We start from the raw sequence: 18086 nt of genomic DNA on the forward strand, positions 1-18086 counted from the left end.
ATGCTCGATGCTCGATGCTCGATGCTCGATGCTCGATGCCGTGTCAAAGTCGGGTGCGTAGAGCGTAGATAGGAGGCATCCAACCTGGTAACCCGGGGCCGGGATGTCAAAGGTTGGTGGGTTGTGTTTGGTTGTGGCGTGCGTCAAGCTGCTTGCCGTCCTGTCGTGGGCGAGCGTGGGGTGCGTGCGGGACGGAGAACGGGGGGACTTGGGCTTGGCTTGGCCTGTCGGGATTGGAAAGGGAGCGAGCAAGAGTGGGTTGCCAGCCTGGAGCTCCCTGGGCCCAAGCAACCGTACCGGACCGTAACGTAACGGGCCCGACCGTACCGTTACTAGTACTATACTGCGGGAACACCAATCAAGTGGAGTCCCGGTCCTCAGGTTGGCGGCGTTCCGTGTCTCCACCTCTGCGCCCTCTGTCAAACCTCCCTTCCCTTACCACAACAAAGGGTCCCTACCTACCTAGGTAGCTACCTTATGTACGTGGATGCAATAACTTGGTGAACTTTCTGGTAGGCATGGAAGCCCGTGCTGCAGGACGGTCCTGGCCGTTTCGTACGGTAATGGTGGAGACCTAAAGTTCCATGATGAAGCCCTCGGGTGTAAGCACTCATGCCATCCATCATGTATAATTAGTTCAGAAATAGTCCAACCCGTCACCGTCATCCTGATGCAGCAACGACAACAACAAACATCTCCGGCAACTCGACCCGAAAAAAAGGTCCTTTGCTACCTAGCCTGCCATGGAGGGCCAGGGTATAGAGTCCTGTCAGGTATGTTGGTCACGAGTGGTAGCCGAAACAACCCGATCCTATGGAAGCGGGCAAGCCCTCTGGATAGCTCGCTACGCCGTTGTCATGGAAGCTCGATATCTCTAGGTGGTAACAGACCAGAAACGCTGCAGAATACCACTCCAGCTCAGGTGACGTACCTCCATCACTCATTCAAACCTGAGAGAGGCAAGTACCGATACCGTTGCCGTGCTGACGAGCTGACTCGTTTCGGTCACATAGGCGAATAGAACGCATAAACGACAACAACAAATACACAAACAAGCCATGTGCGCGAAAGAAAACACCGAAACATGCCACCCTCCAATCTAGGTACCTGATACGTGAACCAAACCCGCCGTGAATGTAGCCATCCATCCAGCCACCCATCCATCCATCCCGGTGTCGAGAGCCCCAGCTAGGTCCACACATCATGCCTCATCACGAGTTTCTTTTCCGTACACCCCCCTGCCGGCAGCGCCTCACCCAACCAAGCCAGACCATCCCATCCCCTCTCAGACCCGACCGACCCTCCCAGAACCAATACGACATTCCCTACGTAGGTAGGTAGGTACCTAGGTAGATAGGTACCTAGGTCCCCATACCCGCCATCCCACCTCCCACATCCCACATCCCACCCCACCCTCTTCGACGCCTAGCCCTTGTCGTCCTCCGGGTCGGAATCCAAAAGATCCACGGGCGGCGGCGCCATCCCGACCTCCTCCAGCAGCAAGCTGTCCGGCGGCAGCACCATCGACGACGGCAGCAAGCTCTCCCCGCCGGCCGCCGACAGCCCGCTGCTGTCGCCGCGTCGCACCGTCGCCGGCAAAGACGAAGGAAGCCTGTGGCTGTCTTGCGTCGCTTCCTTGTCGGCCTCCGGCGCCCGCTCTCCGCGCCGCGGGAGGCCATCGCCGCTCGGCTCGGCCGGCAGCGGCGGCTTTCGGAAGGCGCTCGCCGAGGTCGCCGATCCGGGAGGGGATGGCTTTCCCCTCGTCGCGGGTGGCTCGGGGGAGGAGGAGAGGTTGGAGGCCGTGGTGGCTTGGGAGGGCCGGACGTGCGTTGTGCCGAGGCGGGGCGGAGGGTGCTGGTGCCGTCTGAGCAGCAGAGCCGACGGGGGGGACAGGTTCGTCTCGTTCCCCGCCTCGTCCTGGCTCGGATGCCCGGAAAGCCTCGTCTGGCTCGGCCGTGCCGGTCCCGCAGGCGCCGTGTTGGACGCTCGACGATGCTCCAGCGGGCTCTGGCTCGACGGAACAACCTCCTCCGCCTCCTGTTCTCCCTCCTCCTCCAGGACGTCCAGGCGCGTCCTGGGCCGCTGCGTCGAGTGGATGATGTCGCTTCGAATCTGTTCCTCCAGCTCCTGCGACACCGTGATCGCCTCCTCTTCCTCCCCCTCGGCAAACCACGCGCGGTTCAGGTTTCCCATCAGATCCCCCACTACCGCAGGCGGCAGGTACCTGTACCTCGACGGCGGGCCGTCGCCCAGGTCGTTGTCCTCCATGTCCTCGCGCGGGATCGGGTTGTTGAGCACGTACACCTGGCGCAGCTCGTGCGCGAAGAGGAGGCCCGAGGCGCCGGCGTTGAACGCTGCGTTGCCGAGGCCCGTGTGGCTCGGGATCTGCCCGGGCTCCCGCGCGGGGCCGATGGTGGCCATGTACCGCATCTCGTTGACGGGCTCCGTCTCGTAGATCCAGCAGCGCGAGACCTGCGGCGGGAACCGGTAGGTGCGAAACTCGTGGTCCCGCTTGCCGTCGAGCATCTCTTTGACCATCTCCGGGCTCATCGCGATGAGGATGTCGGAACGATCCGTTTGCGGGCCGAGCGAGCGGATCACGTCCAGGGAAACGCGCTGGCTCTCGAAGCGCTGGCTCTCCAGCCGCTGGCTGTAGTACTGAGACCGCCGTTGCGTCTGGCGAGGGAACGCTGGCGACGACCGAGGCAGCCGGCTCGGTCGGACCGGTGTCTCCTTGCGCGCCTCGTCGCCCATCGATGGCTGCGGCTCTTCTATCTGCACCACCTTGCGAACGGCCGGCGTGGGCGTGCCCGGCATTCCATCGGTGGAGGGCTCCGTGCTGATCTCGGGGGTCGTCGCCCTGTGCTTCCCCTCATGTACCGCCTGTGAGCTCCTGCGGGCCGCCTCGTCTGCTTCGTCGACGGCTGCAAGATTCGCCTCCTCATGCTCCTCCGCCTCGCTCGCCGTCTCTTCCGAATCCAGCTGCGGCGTAGAACGGCGTGCCCTCCGAGCAGAAGCACCCATGCTGCCGTGAAACTGCGACATCCGGGGCGGGCTCGACGCCTCCGTCCCGACGGCAGCAGGAACGTCTTGCAGAACGGCAAGCTCCCGCATCGCCGACGCCGAGCTCTGGCCCCCCTCCCCCGCCGACGCGGTCCAGAACTGCGACGCCGTGTTCGGGCTGACCTGGCTCGCCCTGCTCGTGGCCTGCGACCGTCGACCGAGCCGCGGCGTCGGCGAGCCGGGTTCCTCGTCCTCTCCCTCCATCCCCTCGCCCTCGCCCTCGCCCTCGCCCTCGCCCTCGCCCTCGGGATCCTCATGCACCTTGATCTGTGGCGTCTCGTTCTCCTTGTTTGACCTCCCGCTCGCCGGGGTCTCGGGAACCAAGCTCCTCCTCGGGTCGCCAGGCCTCCCCGACCCCGCCGAGCCCGGATCGGCAGCAATGGCAAACCCTTCTTCCTGCTGGACGCTCTCCAGCCCCCTCCTCACCGGCGTCCGCTGCGCCAGCGGTGCCTGGCGTGCCGAACGGACCGAGCGCGCCGACCGCGCCGCCAACGGCGTCGATCCCACGCTCTCCATGTCGTCGTCCGAGTCCGGGATCTCCACGAACATGCGCTTCCTCCGCGCGGATTGGGTCTCGCCGGGCAGGGTCGACCCGACGCCGAGCTCCATGCTAGGGAGGGGTATCTCTGCCAGGGGCTGCCGCCGCTGGCTCTGCGTCTGGGACCGGGTTCGAGGGTGGGTGGGGGTGACGCCGGCGGTCGGGTGTTGGGACGAGGACGGAAGCACCGGGCTGCTATCTCCGCTGATGCTGTAGGTGTCTTGGATGACGAGGGTGGGGGGCAGCTTGCCCGTGCTTGTCGTTCTTTGGGGCCCTGCGTCGGCGGTCCCGATAGCCGCTCGCTGCGAGGGATCGCGATTCGACAATTTCTGCGCCAGCGGCGATCTTTCTGGCGGAATCGGGCTGTAGCCGTTCAAGGGCGTGAAGGGCGTGGGCTGCGAAGAGGGGATCTCTTCCACGTTGCGGATGGGCTTGCTCGGGGTATGGGGGAGGTCCGGGACCGGGTCGGGATCCGCCTTGATCTTCTTGCCTTTCCCTCGCTTGGGCGGAGCGGCTTTGGTACGCCGGGTGTTTTTGCCCCCCGACGGCTGAGCGGGCGCGTTTCCGGCTTCTTCATCCTCTTCTGCCTTGGTAAAGTCGTCATGGCCGTTATCGTCGTTGTGATCGTCGTCATCGGCATCCACGGCTCGCAGCCTGTCCCGGTCCCTTCCAAACACTTCCGGGAGGAGCTGCGTCAAAGTCTGCGTCATGAACCGCGACCCCTCCCGCTCCAGCTTCGGTTCGACCGGCAGGTCACCCGTGGTTTTTCTCCGTTTCGACCTCCTTTCCGACCTTTTTCTCGTCAGGCCCGCTGTTGTTATTGTTTTTGTCGTCGTCGTCGTCGTCGTCAGCTCCGCCATCTCGGCCTCCGGCTTCGTCTCAACCCCCATCTCCACATCCGCATCCCCATCTTCCTCCTCGCCCCAGTCCTCCACGTCATCCCTCAGCCCGCCTGCTCCCTCCATCTCCTCGCCGGATGCCGAAAAGCTCCGCACGTAGTCGATCTGCGTCAGGGTGGTCTGCTTCAGGCTCCTGCGGGTGTTTCGCCTCCCCGAAGGCGGGTCTGGCGCTGCTTCGTCCTCGGCGCCGGGGAGGGTGGCCGTCTCGAGCTCGGCAGGCAGCGAGCGGCGGGCGGCGTAGGTCTTGACGATCTTCTGGCGTGGTGGGAAGGTGACTTGCTTAAGAACCGGGGTGGATTCGTACTTTTTTGATTTGGAGGGTGCCGCCGATGCCGCCGAGGAGGCAGGGGGTTGGGGATGCTTGCGTCGAGGAGGCATCGTTGCAAGCTGTGCCGTGCTCTGTTGGATCGACTATGTGCCGGCAGGCGTGGGATGGCCCAGGGTCAGGCTCGGTGCAGCTGGCGTCTTGGATGCGGCGTGTGCGTCGCAGATGTTGTCGTGCAGTCCACCAGGAGCCGGGCCGTGTGGACGTGGTGTCTGTGGAAAGCCGATGATGACGACTAGGGGGTGGAGGACTTCATCCCCGAACCGGCCTAATTCCGCGGTTCGCGGCAGGCCAATGTGGAGTCTCGGCGTCTGGTGTGGGGTGAGAGATGGGGATGGATTCCCGCTCGGGCATGCTCTTTTGTTTAGGTAAGGTAGATGGTGAGTCGTGTGTGCGTAGTACATAGGTAGGCTTCAAGAGTTCCAAGTCGGCGGCAGGGACTCGTCGAGTTCCAAAGGGCAAACACCAGGAGCAAGCCCTGTCAGTGCCTTTTGAAAGCTCTGCTTCGCTACGCCAGCGCTCGAGGCTCGTGACCCGGACCAACCGAACCCGAGCTTGAAAAAAGAGAAAATGGTGACATGACACAGCGCGCGTCAGTCACGTCCCGACGCGTCGGTGGGGCCACTTCTGGCGCGTCGCTTGTCCTGCTGTGGCAACAACCCCGGGCTCGCAGGCCCACCCCACCCCAGGAACGGCCGATGGGTCCAATCCGTCCCAGCCCGTCCTACCTATGACATCATCATTCCTCCGGGGGTGCCTGCAGAACCGACTGCCGTGCACCACCACCGCCCCGCCCTCCCCCCCCCCCCCGGGCTCCCCACCTCCTGCACCACCAAAAGGGTTTGTGTTTGGAGCATGTTCTTTACAACTTGGGCACCTCATCCGGAATCCCTGCTGTACCTCCCATCCATCTGGTGGCGCTCCAACAGACCTACCATAGGTAGCCAGATTGAAATAACAAGGTACAACATCTGTGCTATTCCTCTTCACCTTGTGTCCTTGGTTATAGCAAATGCCTGTGTGTACCAATGCTTGTCTGGCCCGTCTGTCCATTCTCCATTCACCAGTCTAGCGAAACCCCCTCGACAAGTACTAGGTAACCTAGCAAAAAGCCACGGCAAGGCAAACTTCACACATTCTGTTTGTTGTGCCTAGGGGTCGGCAGGTGGGTAGAGTAGTGCTGTATCTTGTGCTGAGGGAGAAAACAACCGAAAAAAAAAAGAAAAAAAGAAAGAAAAAAGACAAAGAACAGGGGAAGAAAAAGATACCGTCACAACCTACAGCCCCAAGTCTTACCGCCTCGCCTCTGCTGTACAAAACACCTGACAACCCACAACCCCAAAGCAAAATTACCTCGTCCAGCATTTTCCCTTCTTCGCTGCCTTTCCATCTCCCTCTTCCTCTTCTCCTCCTCTCTCCTCTCCTCGAATCAACTTCCTTCTCCCCCCCTCTTTCTTCTCCTTTCCTGCCATGGTTTCTCCCCTCCTTGCCTCTCTCATTCACCACCACCACCACCACCACCACCACCAACGCCCCTGCTCGGTGGTCCCCCTTCAGTCGTTTTCCTCTTCCTTTCCCATGCCATACTGAAAGCGAACTCGAAAAGAAAACAAAGTTTTGCATGCCCATACCCCGCGCCGAGTCCATGCTGGCCCCCTCCCGCCCCTTGTGCTCTGATAACATTACGGTCCCGCCGAGAAGCAGCGCCCAAAGAAAGCAAAGGGCAGAAAAACAAGACAACACACACACACACACACACGCACACACGCACAAAATTCCCCCCATCCACGCCTGTTCGCCTTTCTGACCATGCCTAACCCAACCACCCAAACTGGCTCGCTCAAGAAAGATGGAAGGCACCTTGTCCCTCCTTGATCGCCGTGAACAGCCTCTTCTTCAACACCTCGATGCTCGAATAATCCGGAAGCTTGAGGTAGTTGACGCACGTCATGACGCTGGGCAGGTAATCATCCGACGTATACGGCGCTTCGCTTGGCTTGCAAACCACCGTAAACATGGGCGTGAGCTTCTTGAAGCCTGTAGGAAAAAACCAAAACATGTTAGCCAAACACCGCTTCTATGCTCTCCATCCCGAAGCGGAAAGAGGGAAAGGGACGTACCGCCGATGGGCAACTTTGGACTCCCTGTGGTGAACTGCAAGAAATCTCGCCTCTGCGCCGGCGTGAACTCGCTCATGGCCTGCAGCAGATTCCGGACCGTCTTGCTGTCCATGTTGTAGCCGTGGTCGGCCTTGACCGAATCCATAAGCGCTGCAAAGAACACCAAAGTTAGCAACAGGATGCACGATCCGCACCCACGGGGGGACCGAGGGGGAAAAGCCAACGTACTCTCCAGCGACCAATCCTCCTCGATCCGTCCAAACAACGAGCACAGCTCATCCGGCGTGAAGGAGCTCAGCGCCGAGTACGGGAACACCTGCGAAAAGCCGGCGCGGAACGCGTCCACCTGCCGGCGCACGCCGGACCCGATGGTCATGTCGATGACCCGCTCCAGATACAGATCCACGTTGTCGATGGTGACGGGCGTCTGCGAGCCGTTGGGGATCAGCTCGATCTCCTGGTACCCGGGGAGCGTAAAGTCGAGATACAGGTCGTCCATCTTGATGTTATCGACCGTGATGTTGGCCGTATCCATCGCCTTTTGCGCCGGGGTGCGGTTGGGATCCTCGTCGATCTCCTTCTTGGCCAGGGCAAACCTCTTGACCGTCATGAGCGAGCGCGCAACGACCGGGTCGACGCACTTGACCGCGCCGAGCGACGGCTTGACCGAGCCCGACTCGTCCCCGATCCGGAAGAAGATGGGGTTGAAGTGGACGTCGATGATGCGCGAGTCGATCATGGACCGGGCCACAAACTTGCCCAGCACCTTGAACAGCTGCAGTATCTTCTCGCCCTCCTCGGACGCAGCAAACTCGTCGCTGATGGGGCGCGGGAACAGGCCCGTCGGGCCCGACACGAACTCGCTGTCCCCGTGGGGATCGTTGTCGCGCCAGAGCTTGAGCTTCTTCTTGCAAAACTCCTTGGACACGGTCGAGTAGAACTCGAGCGTCGGGCCCAGGCCCGTGCCCACCTCGTCAAAGTACTCAACTTCGAGAATGCTCTGCGCGGACCCGTACAGCTCCATGACCTTGACCGCCGACTCGAGGATCTTGGCGCGCGAGATGCGCACCTTTTGGCGCTGCAGGCGGCCCAGGAACGGCCGTTCGTCGCGGCGGTCTCTCCGCGCCTCCTCCTGAGATTGCGCGTTTTGCCAGCGACTCATAGACCTGGCGTAGCCGAACGAGGTCGACTGCAGGAAGAGATGGCGCGTCTCGAAGGGGAACAGGAACGGATAGAGCCGGGCCAGGTCCTCGCTCCAGCTCGGGAGGCAGTTGCTCGCCACGATGAGCGGCTCTTCGAGCTGCCGGTTCAGCTTGGCCGTGAGCTTGGTGTTGACAAACTGCGACAGCGGCTCGGCGTTTAGCCGGAGCGCCTCCTTGTTCTCGACCAGCACGTCGTCGATGTTGGCGTTCAGGTCGTGGAGCTTCTTGAGCAGCCGGAGGATCGACGCGGTGACGGGCGACTTCGCCAGGGATCCCGGCGTGCCGTTTTCATCCAGGTCGGCGGCCGAGTCGCTGAGGCTTCCAAAGGCGGTCGACTCGGTCGGCGGAGGTCCGGGCACCCTCCGGAACTGAATCGGGTGCACCGTGGACCAGATGTTGCGGCCGTACTGGTCGTCTTGGCCCTTGCACGCGCTGTACACGGCCCGATAGATGGTCGTCTCGAGAGGCACGACCTTGCCGTCGATGCTGAACTCGATGTGCCAGTCCTGCGGCACCGACTGGACGGCGGCGGCGTACGACATGGGCCGGGACGGCGCCGGGGGCGTCGGCGTTCCGTGCGGGGGAGCGGTCGACGTGCTCGAGCGGTTGTGCAGGAGAGACGAAGACGCCGAGCGGCTTTGGCTGCGTCCTGGGGTGGGAACCCGGGTCCCGTCTTCGGTGCGCGCCGTCACCTTGCCGCCCGCTGCGACCTCGAGGTTAACGGCCGACGGGTCGGGGGTTTCCGCGTCCTCCATGCCCTCGTCCATGTCGCGCACCACGTCGAGAGGGCCCTCCTCGTCCATCTCCTCGTCGTTCGAGAGAGGCTTCTCGTCGGCGCACTCGAGGGTGTTTCCGAAGCCGCCCTCATCCGCCGCTGCCGGCGGCGGCGGCGGCGGCGGCGGCGGCGCAGGGGCACCGTCCGAGGTGGCTTGCCGGCGGGACGACCTGCGCGTCGACGGCCGCGAGCTGGAAGGCTGCGACGAAGCAACAGGAGGCGGCGGAGGGCCCGAGCTTGGCGAGCCCGACGACGACATCGCGCGTTCCAACAACCGGGACGCCGCGGAGTTCATAGGAAGACCCGAGCCGGCCATGGCGGCGAGGGCCCTGGAAACGGCGTCTCTCTTGGAAGAGCGAGGGCGGTCGGAGAGGCTGATGCGCGGCCTCAGGTAGTCGTCCAAGGACTTGAAGGTGGTGATGGCGTGGATCGACACCATGATGTTGCGATAGTGCCGGGGGATGTTGGAATCCTCGTCCGCCACGAGCTTGAGCCGGAGCTGCCTGGCAAGCATGGAGGCGGCGCTGCTGCGGTTGCTGTCGAAGGAGTGGTGGTGGACCGTCACCACCTCGAAGTGCTCGGAGCGGCTCAGGAGGTCCTGGAGCTTGTGGACGAGCACGCTGAGGGGGGTCGCAGGCGAAACGGACGCGGCCGCCTTGGGCTTCGCCTTGACGGAGTATCCCATAAACACCTGGAGGAACGCCGATTGCGCCGCGACGGCGAGCTGCTCGTCGGGGTTGCTGAGGACCTCTTCGAGGACCCTCACCACGCCCGACGCCAACAGCTCGGCGCTCGTGACGCTCTCCAGCACGTCCGAGTCGAAGTACGACGCCAGCCGCTTGAACAGGTCGATGCCGCTGTCGAGGGCCAGCTGAGAAGTGAAGCTGCGGCGGAGATAAAAGGCCTCGATCTCGTTCGCCAAGCTCGACAGGTTGTCGAGGATCTGCGTGGCCTTCTTCTTCAGGGCCTTGCCCTCCTTCTCGTTGTCGTGCACCTCGAGGAACTTTTTGGCGGCCGTGATGATCATGGTCTTCATGGACGGCACGTCCGAGATCATCGGAGGGCCGGCGGCCGAGACGCTGGAGCTCTCGGAGCTGGCGGGGGAGGCCGACATGCCGTCCATGCCCCTTTCTCCCTCGTCGTTCTCGTTCTCGTTGTCTTCGTCCTCGTCGCCCGAGTAATCCTCGTCTCTGGCGATGCCCTCCATGTTCTCTTCGTCTCCGTCGTGCGGCTCGTCCTGACCGGATTCGTCATCGTCGTCGTCGTCATCGTCGTCGTCGTCGTCGTTGTCGTCGCCGTCGCGATACGGCGATGACCTGTCCAAGTCGTCCGAATCCTCCTCGTCGGCCGCCTGGTCGCGTTCTTGGGAGGGCGTCGGGGATTCTTGGTGCGGGCGTTTCGGTGCAGGGTCCGGTTCTTGGTTGGCCAGCTTGGTGATCTCGGCGATGACGCCCTCGCGGTACAGCTGGTACCGGTAGACGCTGGCCAGGCGCCTCATGAGCAGCTCGGCCGCGCCGACGGCGTAGAACACCAACGAGGGGTGGTCCTGCTGGGAGATGATGGAGGCCAGGAAGGAGGCGTACGACACGGGCCTCAAGGCGTCGATGAGGATCTCCTGGTCCAGGTTGGACACCATCTTGAGCTGGGCGATCAGCACCTTTTGGCGCACGTTCAGGTTGACGGTGCTCGAGTAGGCGTCGGTCAGGGTGGGGAAGAGTATCATGGAGAAGCGCCGGACCTGGTCTTTGCACGTCTGCAGCAGCTCCACGCGCTTCTCGTTGGCCGTCTTTCTGCGCGAGCCCGACGACGAGGAGGGGGGTTCGCCGAGCAGCATCAGCCCTGGGATACCGCGCCACGTCGGGTCCAGGTTGTGGGGCAGCTCGGGAAAGAGCTCGCAGACGAGGTTGAGGGTCTCGAGGATCTGGTCCCGCGGGCGGTGGATGAGAGCCTGCATGATCAAGACGCTGTCGAGCTTGGAACCGACGTCGTGGGTGCCGCTCGGAGGGGAGACGCCGGTCAGGATCTGGTAGATGGTCTCCACCACGTTCATCTTGAAGAGCTCGGCCGAGAGCCGCGGGCTCGCACGGGCGGCGATGGCCAGCACGCGGAGGAACTGGGTGTGGATGTGGGCGCCGATCAGGTTGGTGGAGCCCGGCAGCAGCAGGCGAAGGATGGCCTTGAGGAGGTCGACGCTGATGAGCTCCTCGAGCTTTTGCGGGTGGAAGCGGAAGCTCTCGACGATGCGGGTGACGCAAAGCGAGCCCTTCTCCACCACCTTCTGGTCGTTGCTCCCGAGGACGTTGAGCAGGATGGGCATGACGTCGCGGACCACGGGGAACGAGTCCATGTCGAGATTCTGGCAGCAGTTGGCCGCCGTCGTGACGGCCACGCGCTGCGTGCTCGTGGCGAAGAACTCGAGGTACGAGAGGCAGGCCGTCAGGCCGCCCTCGCGGACGATGCTCGATGGATACTCGAGCGAGATCTTCTCCAGGGTGCTGAGGGCCTGCTCGGCCAGATCGATGAAGGATATCTCGAGGAGCTTCTGGCAGAGGAGCGGAACGGCGTGCCCGTAGACGACGTTGGAGGTGGTGGACGGAAGGGCCTCCATGAGGTTGGCCAGACACCGGCAGGCGAGGAGCATGATCTCGGGGTTCTCTTCGCCCGTCAGCTCGTTGGGCTGCATCAGCGACACCAGCTCCTTGACGAAGGCGTCGGGCGAGAAGTGCCCCGAGAGCGTGTCCTCGTTGTGGATGAGCAAGAGCTCCGAGAGCTCCTGCAGGGCGATCAGCTGGATGGTCGGGTCGTCCTTCTGGCGAAGGTTTGTCAAGATCTCGCGAAACCTCGCCGAGGTCCCCGATACCATCCCGGTCAACGCCCGTAGCGTGTGGGAGAGGCCGGGGACGCCGCCCGAGCCTCCCATGCCGAAGGGGTCAACATCGTCGTCGTCGTCGTCGTCGTCATCGTATCTCCGCAGCTCTTCATCGTCGTCGTCGTCGTTCTCGTCGCTCTCCTCGTCGGGGAATCGGTCCTCGGGAGGCGGGGGCGGGGGCGCCGCCGTCGATTTCTCGTGCTCGTCGGTGCCGCTCATAACGACGTCCTGATCTTGTTGCGATGGGTCGGTGGCGGTGCGTTTCGATCGCCGGCTCGACGAGGGTGGGAGGTTGGGTGACGAGTCCCCGGCTGGAGGGCAGGGATGCATGTGAGCCGTCTTTCGGCCATAACTCTTCCGCGGTTGACCAACAAGCGCGGCGCACATACCTCGACTGCTGGGGTGGGGCTTCTTGGAGCGGCCCGAACGGGTGTTGTGGGATGACGTCGGGGCCGAGGTTTCGAGATTCTGCGGTGGCTCGGGGCTCCTGCTCGTGCGTTTCTGGTCAGCATTCGGCTTCTTTCAGGACCGCGTCCTGCCCTGCTGGTTTCAGGCCCTTGGTACGCACCCGGAACTCGACATGGTTGCAGGCGCTTTGCCCTTCCTCCGGCGGGATGGGGCCGACGAAGCTGGCGGCGCTGGAGCCGATGCGGCAGGCGGTTGGGGCTGCGGAGACGCCTGTGCCACCCGTGGTCGCTTGGACCTTCGGGCCGACGCAGGGGACTCGGTGGCCGGCTGCTGAGGGGAAGGGTTGGCGGGTTTGCGTTTGCGGGTGGTCGGCGTTGGGGGGACTGGCGGAGGCTGGGGCGGCGGGTGTAGGGCGGCCGAGGATGGGGCGGAAGAAGCGGCGGCGGTAGCGGCGGGTGCGATGGAAGAGGAGGTCGACGAGGAAGCCTGGCTCGCGGCTTGTCGGGCGGACGAGCGGGTGACCCTGGGCGACATGAGTAAATATGATGATCAGGCCCTGTCTGTCATGAGGACGACAGCAGGCGGTCGTTTAGGCGACAGTGAAGGAGGGAAATCCGAAGAGTGAGGTCATCGATGGCAGGTTTCTTGGGATGACGGTTGTGGTGGCGGAGGTCCAGTGCTGGTGGATGTGGTGGATGTGGTGGATGTGGTGGATGTGCAATGTCCCAGTCCCAAGTCCCCGTCCCAGTCCCGGTTGGGTTTGAGTGGATGCGGATGGACGAAATGGTAGCCGAAGACGGGAAACACTTGTTCGCCAAAAAAAAACTGTGGGGCAAGTCGATGTCGCCCTCGGTCCTTTGTTGCATGCGAGCGAGAGCCGTACTTTGCGGCAGAAAGAACAAATGCACATCCCAGACGGGACCTCCCAACCTTGAAGAAGAAGACGAAAAAGAAACAGAAGGCAATTTTGGGTGGTGATTGGGTTTCCCAGGGGGTTTTTGATTTTTAATTTTTTTGGATGCACACAACTTGTGTTTCTTCCCCCCTCCCCGTGAGGTTCTGCGTTTGCACCGCACCGCACTGCACTGCACTGCACTGCACTGCACAGGCACGTTCCTTGAACTGCCTGCATGCAAGCGTGCGTCGAGATGTGGGAGGGAGGATGTTGGGGCCCGGGTTCCGCTGGGATGCACGGGCAAGATGCGGATGAAGCGGAGCACGGGAGCCTGCCTGCCCACCTGCACCGGAAGAGACGACGCCGACCAGGGCGGGACGGACCACCTCGACTCGCCACGACCCGGGAGCGGATGAGGTGCAGGTGTGGAAAAACCAGGAGCGGCGTGCAGACGAAGGTGCAAAGCAGGGGGCGATGAAAGGGTGGCACGAATCCAGAGACGGGCAGAAAAGCGCAGGGATCGAAGAGAGGGGGTCGGGTTGTAGGTACCTTGCGGGCTGCGCTGCTAGAGAGGCAGCTGGAGAAGCGGCGATAGGAGCAGATGCAACAGCAGCAAAAGCAGACGATGGGCTGTTGGCGTGCACGGGGCTCGAAGAAGCGGCGGCGGCCGGAGCGGACAGGGGAGGCAGGAGGGTTGCGAAGTGGTTGTTGTTGTCGTTGTTGTTGTTGTGACGGTGGTGGTGGTGGTGGTTGTTATCAAAAGCCGATCTGGACCGCTGGGTTGCTGCTTGTCGTTCTGCCATGGATTACGCCATCGGAGACGCAGTTGGCGGCGGATGGAACGGACGGCGGCTCAAAACAGAGGAGGGGCTTCGTTCTCGTTTACCCATGGGCTGGGTTCGAAGCGCTTCGAGGGAATCGGCGGATAGGGGTGGGCGATGGCAGCAATGCCTGCTTCGGGCAGGAATGTCGTTGGCTTCGAAGGGGGAGAGGAGGGGCGGATCAAAGAGGGTGGTTGGGTGGTGGAGAGGGATGGACACCCAGATGGATGGACGGCCGGATGGTGTCAAGCCATAGTTCCCCCCCCCCCCCCGTTTCACCCCCCGCGGTCGCCTGGCTCTGTTGGGACGCCGTCGCTGTTCCAAGGCCCACCTTGGATGGCACCGGGCCAGGCCCCCCCCCCCATGCCGTCGTCTTGCCATGGTGGGTTGGTGAAGAGTTGGCCTTGGCAACCGATCTGCGGCGCCTGCTTGGCACCTTTTCCAAGGGAACCGGGCAGAGTGGCATCAACAGCCTGGTGGAGCGTTTCACTCGCTGATAGGGACCTAGACTATTACTGTGTACACCACGGCACTATGTACGGGAGGCATGGGGAACATCGGCCAGGACTTGGCGTGGATCCCAGGTCCTTTGGGCATTGTTTCTACACATCAATTTGGTGCGATCGACGGCAGAAAGTCCTGATCCTACGTACAAGCGCAGCAGCTCGGGATTTGGCACTCACAGCACAACCGTCGGGTGGATGTACCCGACCCTATCGTTGGGTTGTCTTGCAACAGCAGGATCTACAAGCACCAGCTCCCCCTCAGTGCCTAATGTCACAGCAGCGTCATGCATTCTTTTCACACCAGAGCGCAGTGGGCGTGATAACAAAACGTCCACCCGCTGCGGTTGGCTCCTGTCACACAATCAGCCATGATTATCCCCGTGGCATCATGGCATCTAGACAACCTCTGAACGGGATCTTAGTGGACGCTTGAATGGGGCTCGGTTGCGTTGAGCCGTTGGGCCAGCCGGCCAGCAACACCACCGCATGACAGAACTCTCGTCCTCACCTATGGACGGACATTGACACAACCAGATCTTTTTCGTGATCTACATTTCATCGTGACCTTTGTTCTTTTTTTTTTCATAGCCTGTTTCTTTTGGAAAGAGTGGTTGTTTCTTAATGGCTAAGAAAGTCGTATGCTGTGTGTTGTAATGTCCCCATTGTCCCCATCGCCCTTTTTTCCTTGGAAAGTGAGAAAAAAAAGGAAAAAACTCCAGGAAACCCTCTGTATGTCCATCAGACACGGCGAGTAGATCTTGGCCCCAGCCTCAGAGATGTGCTGTGTAAACTCGCTGCTTGGAAGGGGTTAAAGAATCGCATGGCTCGGAGATCCATGGATGGATCCATATCTCGTCTTCCTCCCCTTGTGTCGCCAAGACCCGGAGACGGCGCGCGGCTTCTGTCGGCACAAGTGACGTCGGTGATGTTGGACCTGGCCCCGGCGGTGGCCCAGCTGACCATCCGTCTCTCAGTTTAGCTTCGTCTAGAGGACAAGACAACAAGACCTCTTCTTTTTCTTCTTCTTCTTCTTCTTCTCCTCCTCCTTGCTGATTTTTTTTGCTTTCTTTTCCAACCCATTGACAGCCGTAGGATGAAACTTTGATTCTTCCACACCTTGCTGCCGCACGCAACTCGACCGCTTTCGTCTCCATCGCATCGCCTTTCTCGGCCGAGCGCACAATGAAGAGCCTCCGCCTGTCGCGGCCCCCTCCGGCGGCTCTCTTCCGTCGCGGGGCGCTCCGGCCAGCCTCGACCCTCTCCGCCTCTACCTCTACGGCTCGCCCTCCACCGCCGCACCAACGGCCCCGGCCAGCCCTGCAACAACGCCGCCATGCCAGCTCGCTGTCCCAACGGCCCGACGCCAAGTACCTCATGTTCCCGGGCGCCGTCAAGTCCCAGTTCAGCCACGAGCTGCGCTTCGTGCAGCCGTCCGCGCACGAGGCATTGCCGACGTACCGGGCGGTGGACCAGCACGGCGTGGTCGTGGACCCCAGCTTCGCCCCCGACCTCAGCGATGAGGAGGTGGTCAAGCTGTACCGCGACATGCTGACCGTGTCCATCATGGACGTGGTCATGTTTGACGCGCAGCGCCAGGGCCGCGTGAGCTTCTACATGGTGTCGGCGGGTGAGGAGGCGGTGTCGGTGGCCACGGCGTCGGCACTGGCGCCCGAGGACGTCATCTTTTGCCAGTACCGCGAGCAGGGCGTGTTTAAGCAGCGCGGGTTTGAGCTGTCGGATTTCATGAACCAGCTGTTTGCGAACCACAAGGACCCTGGCAAGGGGAGAAACATGCCGGTGCATTACGGCAGCCGGGAGCTGAACATTGTGAGTTGAGCGAGAGGCTTTCGCCATGGGGCGCCCGAGACTGACGCGCAGCAGCACACCATCTCGTCCCCCCTCGCGACGCAGCTGCCGCAGGCGGCCGGGGCGGCGTACGCGCTCAAGGTGCAACGCATGCAAGACCCGAGCGTGCCCCCGCGGGTCGTGGCGACCTACTTTGGCGAAGGCGCCGCCAGCGAGGGCGACTTCCACGCGGCCCTCAACATGGCGGCGACGCGCTCGTGCCCGGTCATCTTCATCTGCCGCAACAACGGGTACGCCATCTCGACGCCGACGCTGGAGCAGTACCGCGGCGACGGCATCGCCAGCCGGGGCGTCGGGTACGGCATCGACACGATCCGGGTGGACGGCAACGACTTTTGGGCGGTGCGCGAGGTGACGAGGCGGGCGCGCGAGATGGCGCTGCAGGACGGCGGCAAGCCGGTGCTGATCGAGGCCATGACGTACCGCGTGAGCCACCACAGCACGTCGGACGACTCGTTTGCGTACCGGGCGCGCGTCGAGGTGGAGGACTGGAAGCGGCGGGACAACCCGATCGCGCGGCTGCGCAAGTGGATGGAGGCCAAGGGGATCTGGGACGAGAACCAGGAGCGGGAGGCGAGGGAGAGCATCCGGAGGGACGTGCTCAAGGCGTTTTCCGAGGCCGAGAGGGAGAAGAAGCCGCCGATCCGGGCCATGTTTGAGGATGTGTACGAGGAGCTGACGCCGGAGCTGCAGGAGCAGATGAAGCAGCTGAGGAGACACTTGGAGAAATACCCGGAGGAGTACGACGTGAGTCCGTTTGAGGGGGGGAAGGAGAGCTTGGACAAGTAGACGTAGACGGCGGACGCAGCTGGCGGTGGCGGTGGTGGTGGTGGCGCATAGGAAATAATACCTACCTGGCCGATTTGACTTGACTTGGGTTGGGGGAGGGCATCGAGGGGTCAGAGGTTGTCGACGGGGATGGTTTTGACTAGTTATCACTATCCATGGCATGAAAATTCAATGAGACAACCACAACCAACCCTAACCTAAGGCACACCAGCGGGGCATTGACCGACGAACAATCCTCTTACACCTCTGGTCTGTCCCAGAGCCCTGCTCAGAACGTCACCAGAGCCCTACATACAGCCAACAACCAACCAGCAACCATAACCAGCCACCAACAACCTCAACCTTTCGCAATTGCAACCACCACACCTAAACATCTCCAAAGGACCACGCTGGCTCCCCAAGATTTCATCGGGCCCATCACCAACCCTCTACCCACCCTCAGGGCGCCCAAAAGAGTTTGTGATGCCATCGTGGGCCATGTCCGACACCATTCTGGCTGCGCTGCTGGCCGTGTTCATGGTCGTTACCGTTTCGATCGGGGCGGGTCTTTTCTTTGTGAGAAAGTACATGACCGATCTTGAGAGCGAGCAGCAGCAGCAGCAGCAGCAGCAGCAACAGGGCCGTTCCCGGACCGGCCGTGATGTCGAGGCAAATTAATGTGGTATGTGGTACCTTACTTACCTATGTGCCTTATTTTTCTTTTCCTGATCCCACCCGGCAACCCTCTCTGCACCTTGTTTTTGTGGTATTTTCGTACCCATCTTCTTCCCCCGTCTTGGGCATGACGTACAAAAAAAGGCCTGGGACCCATCACATGGCTGCTGCGCTAGGTGGATGCAGCAGGTGATAGGCGCTGGAAGTCTGCAACTCGGGACCCCTGTCCCGTCCTCCCCCGCCGCCCCAACCCCACTGAGCCCATTGCGCCCGCTGCCCGAGCCGCAAGCTTGGCAGCGCCCCGGGGGAGGTGGTGGGGGGGGGGGTGTTTCTTGGCAGGCCCCAATGCCCCGGGC

The 18086-nt window shown here is 62.2% G+C and overlaps 3 protein-coding genes across 3 annotated transcripts; 1 reads left to right on the plus strand and 2 right to left on the minus strand.

The window, feature by feature from the left end:
* Positions 1-1425: 1425 nt before the first annotated feature.
* Positions 1426-4878, minus strand: VTJ83DRAFT_7122 (uncharacterized protein; the record flags this gene model as incomplete). Its single annotated transcript, XM_071013910.1, has 1 exon — positions 1426-4878. One exon carries the CDS (start codon positions 4876-4878, stop codon positions 1426-1428), a length of 3453 nt encoding a protein of 1150 aa, XP_070863339.1.
* Positions 4879-6665: 1787 nt separating this feature from the next.
* On the minus strand, positions 6666-13897 carry VTJ83DRAFT_7123 (uncharacterized protein; the record flags this gene model as incomplete). Its single annotated transcript, XM_071013911.1, has 6 exons — positions 6666-6862; positions 6946-7095; positions 7174-12102; positions 12181-12278; positions 12360-12722; positions 13644-13897. 6 exons carry the CDS (start codon positions 13895-13897, stop codon positions 6666-6668), a joined length of 5991 nt encoding a protein of 1996 aa, XP_070863340.1.
* A 1706-nt stretch (positions 13898-15603) lies between these two features.
* On the plus strand, positions 15604-17076 carry VTJ83DRAFT_7124 (uncharacterized protein; the record flags this gene model as incomplete). The annotated part of the gene is made up of 2 exons (XM_071013912.1): positions 15604-16248; positions 16303-17076. The coding sequence occupies 2 exons, from the start codon at positions 15604-15606 to the stop codon at positions 17074-17076; spliced, it is 1419 nt and encodes a 472-aa protein (XP_070863341.1).
* Positions 17077-18086: the final 1010 nt, after the last annotated feature.

The sequence above is a fragment of the Remersonia thermophila genome, chromosome 7, assembly GCF_042764415.1.
Source record: "Remersonia thermophila strain ATCC 22073 chromosome 7, whole genome shotgun sequence".
Classification (NCBI taxonomy): Eukaryota; Fungi; Ascomycota; class Sordariomycetes; order Sordariales; family Chaetomiaceae; genus Remersonia; species Remersonia thermophila.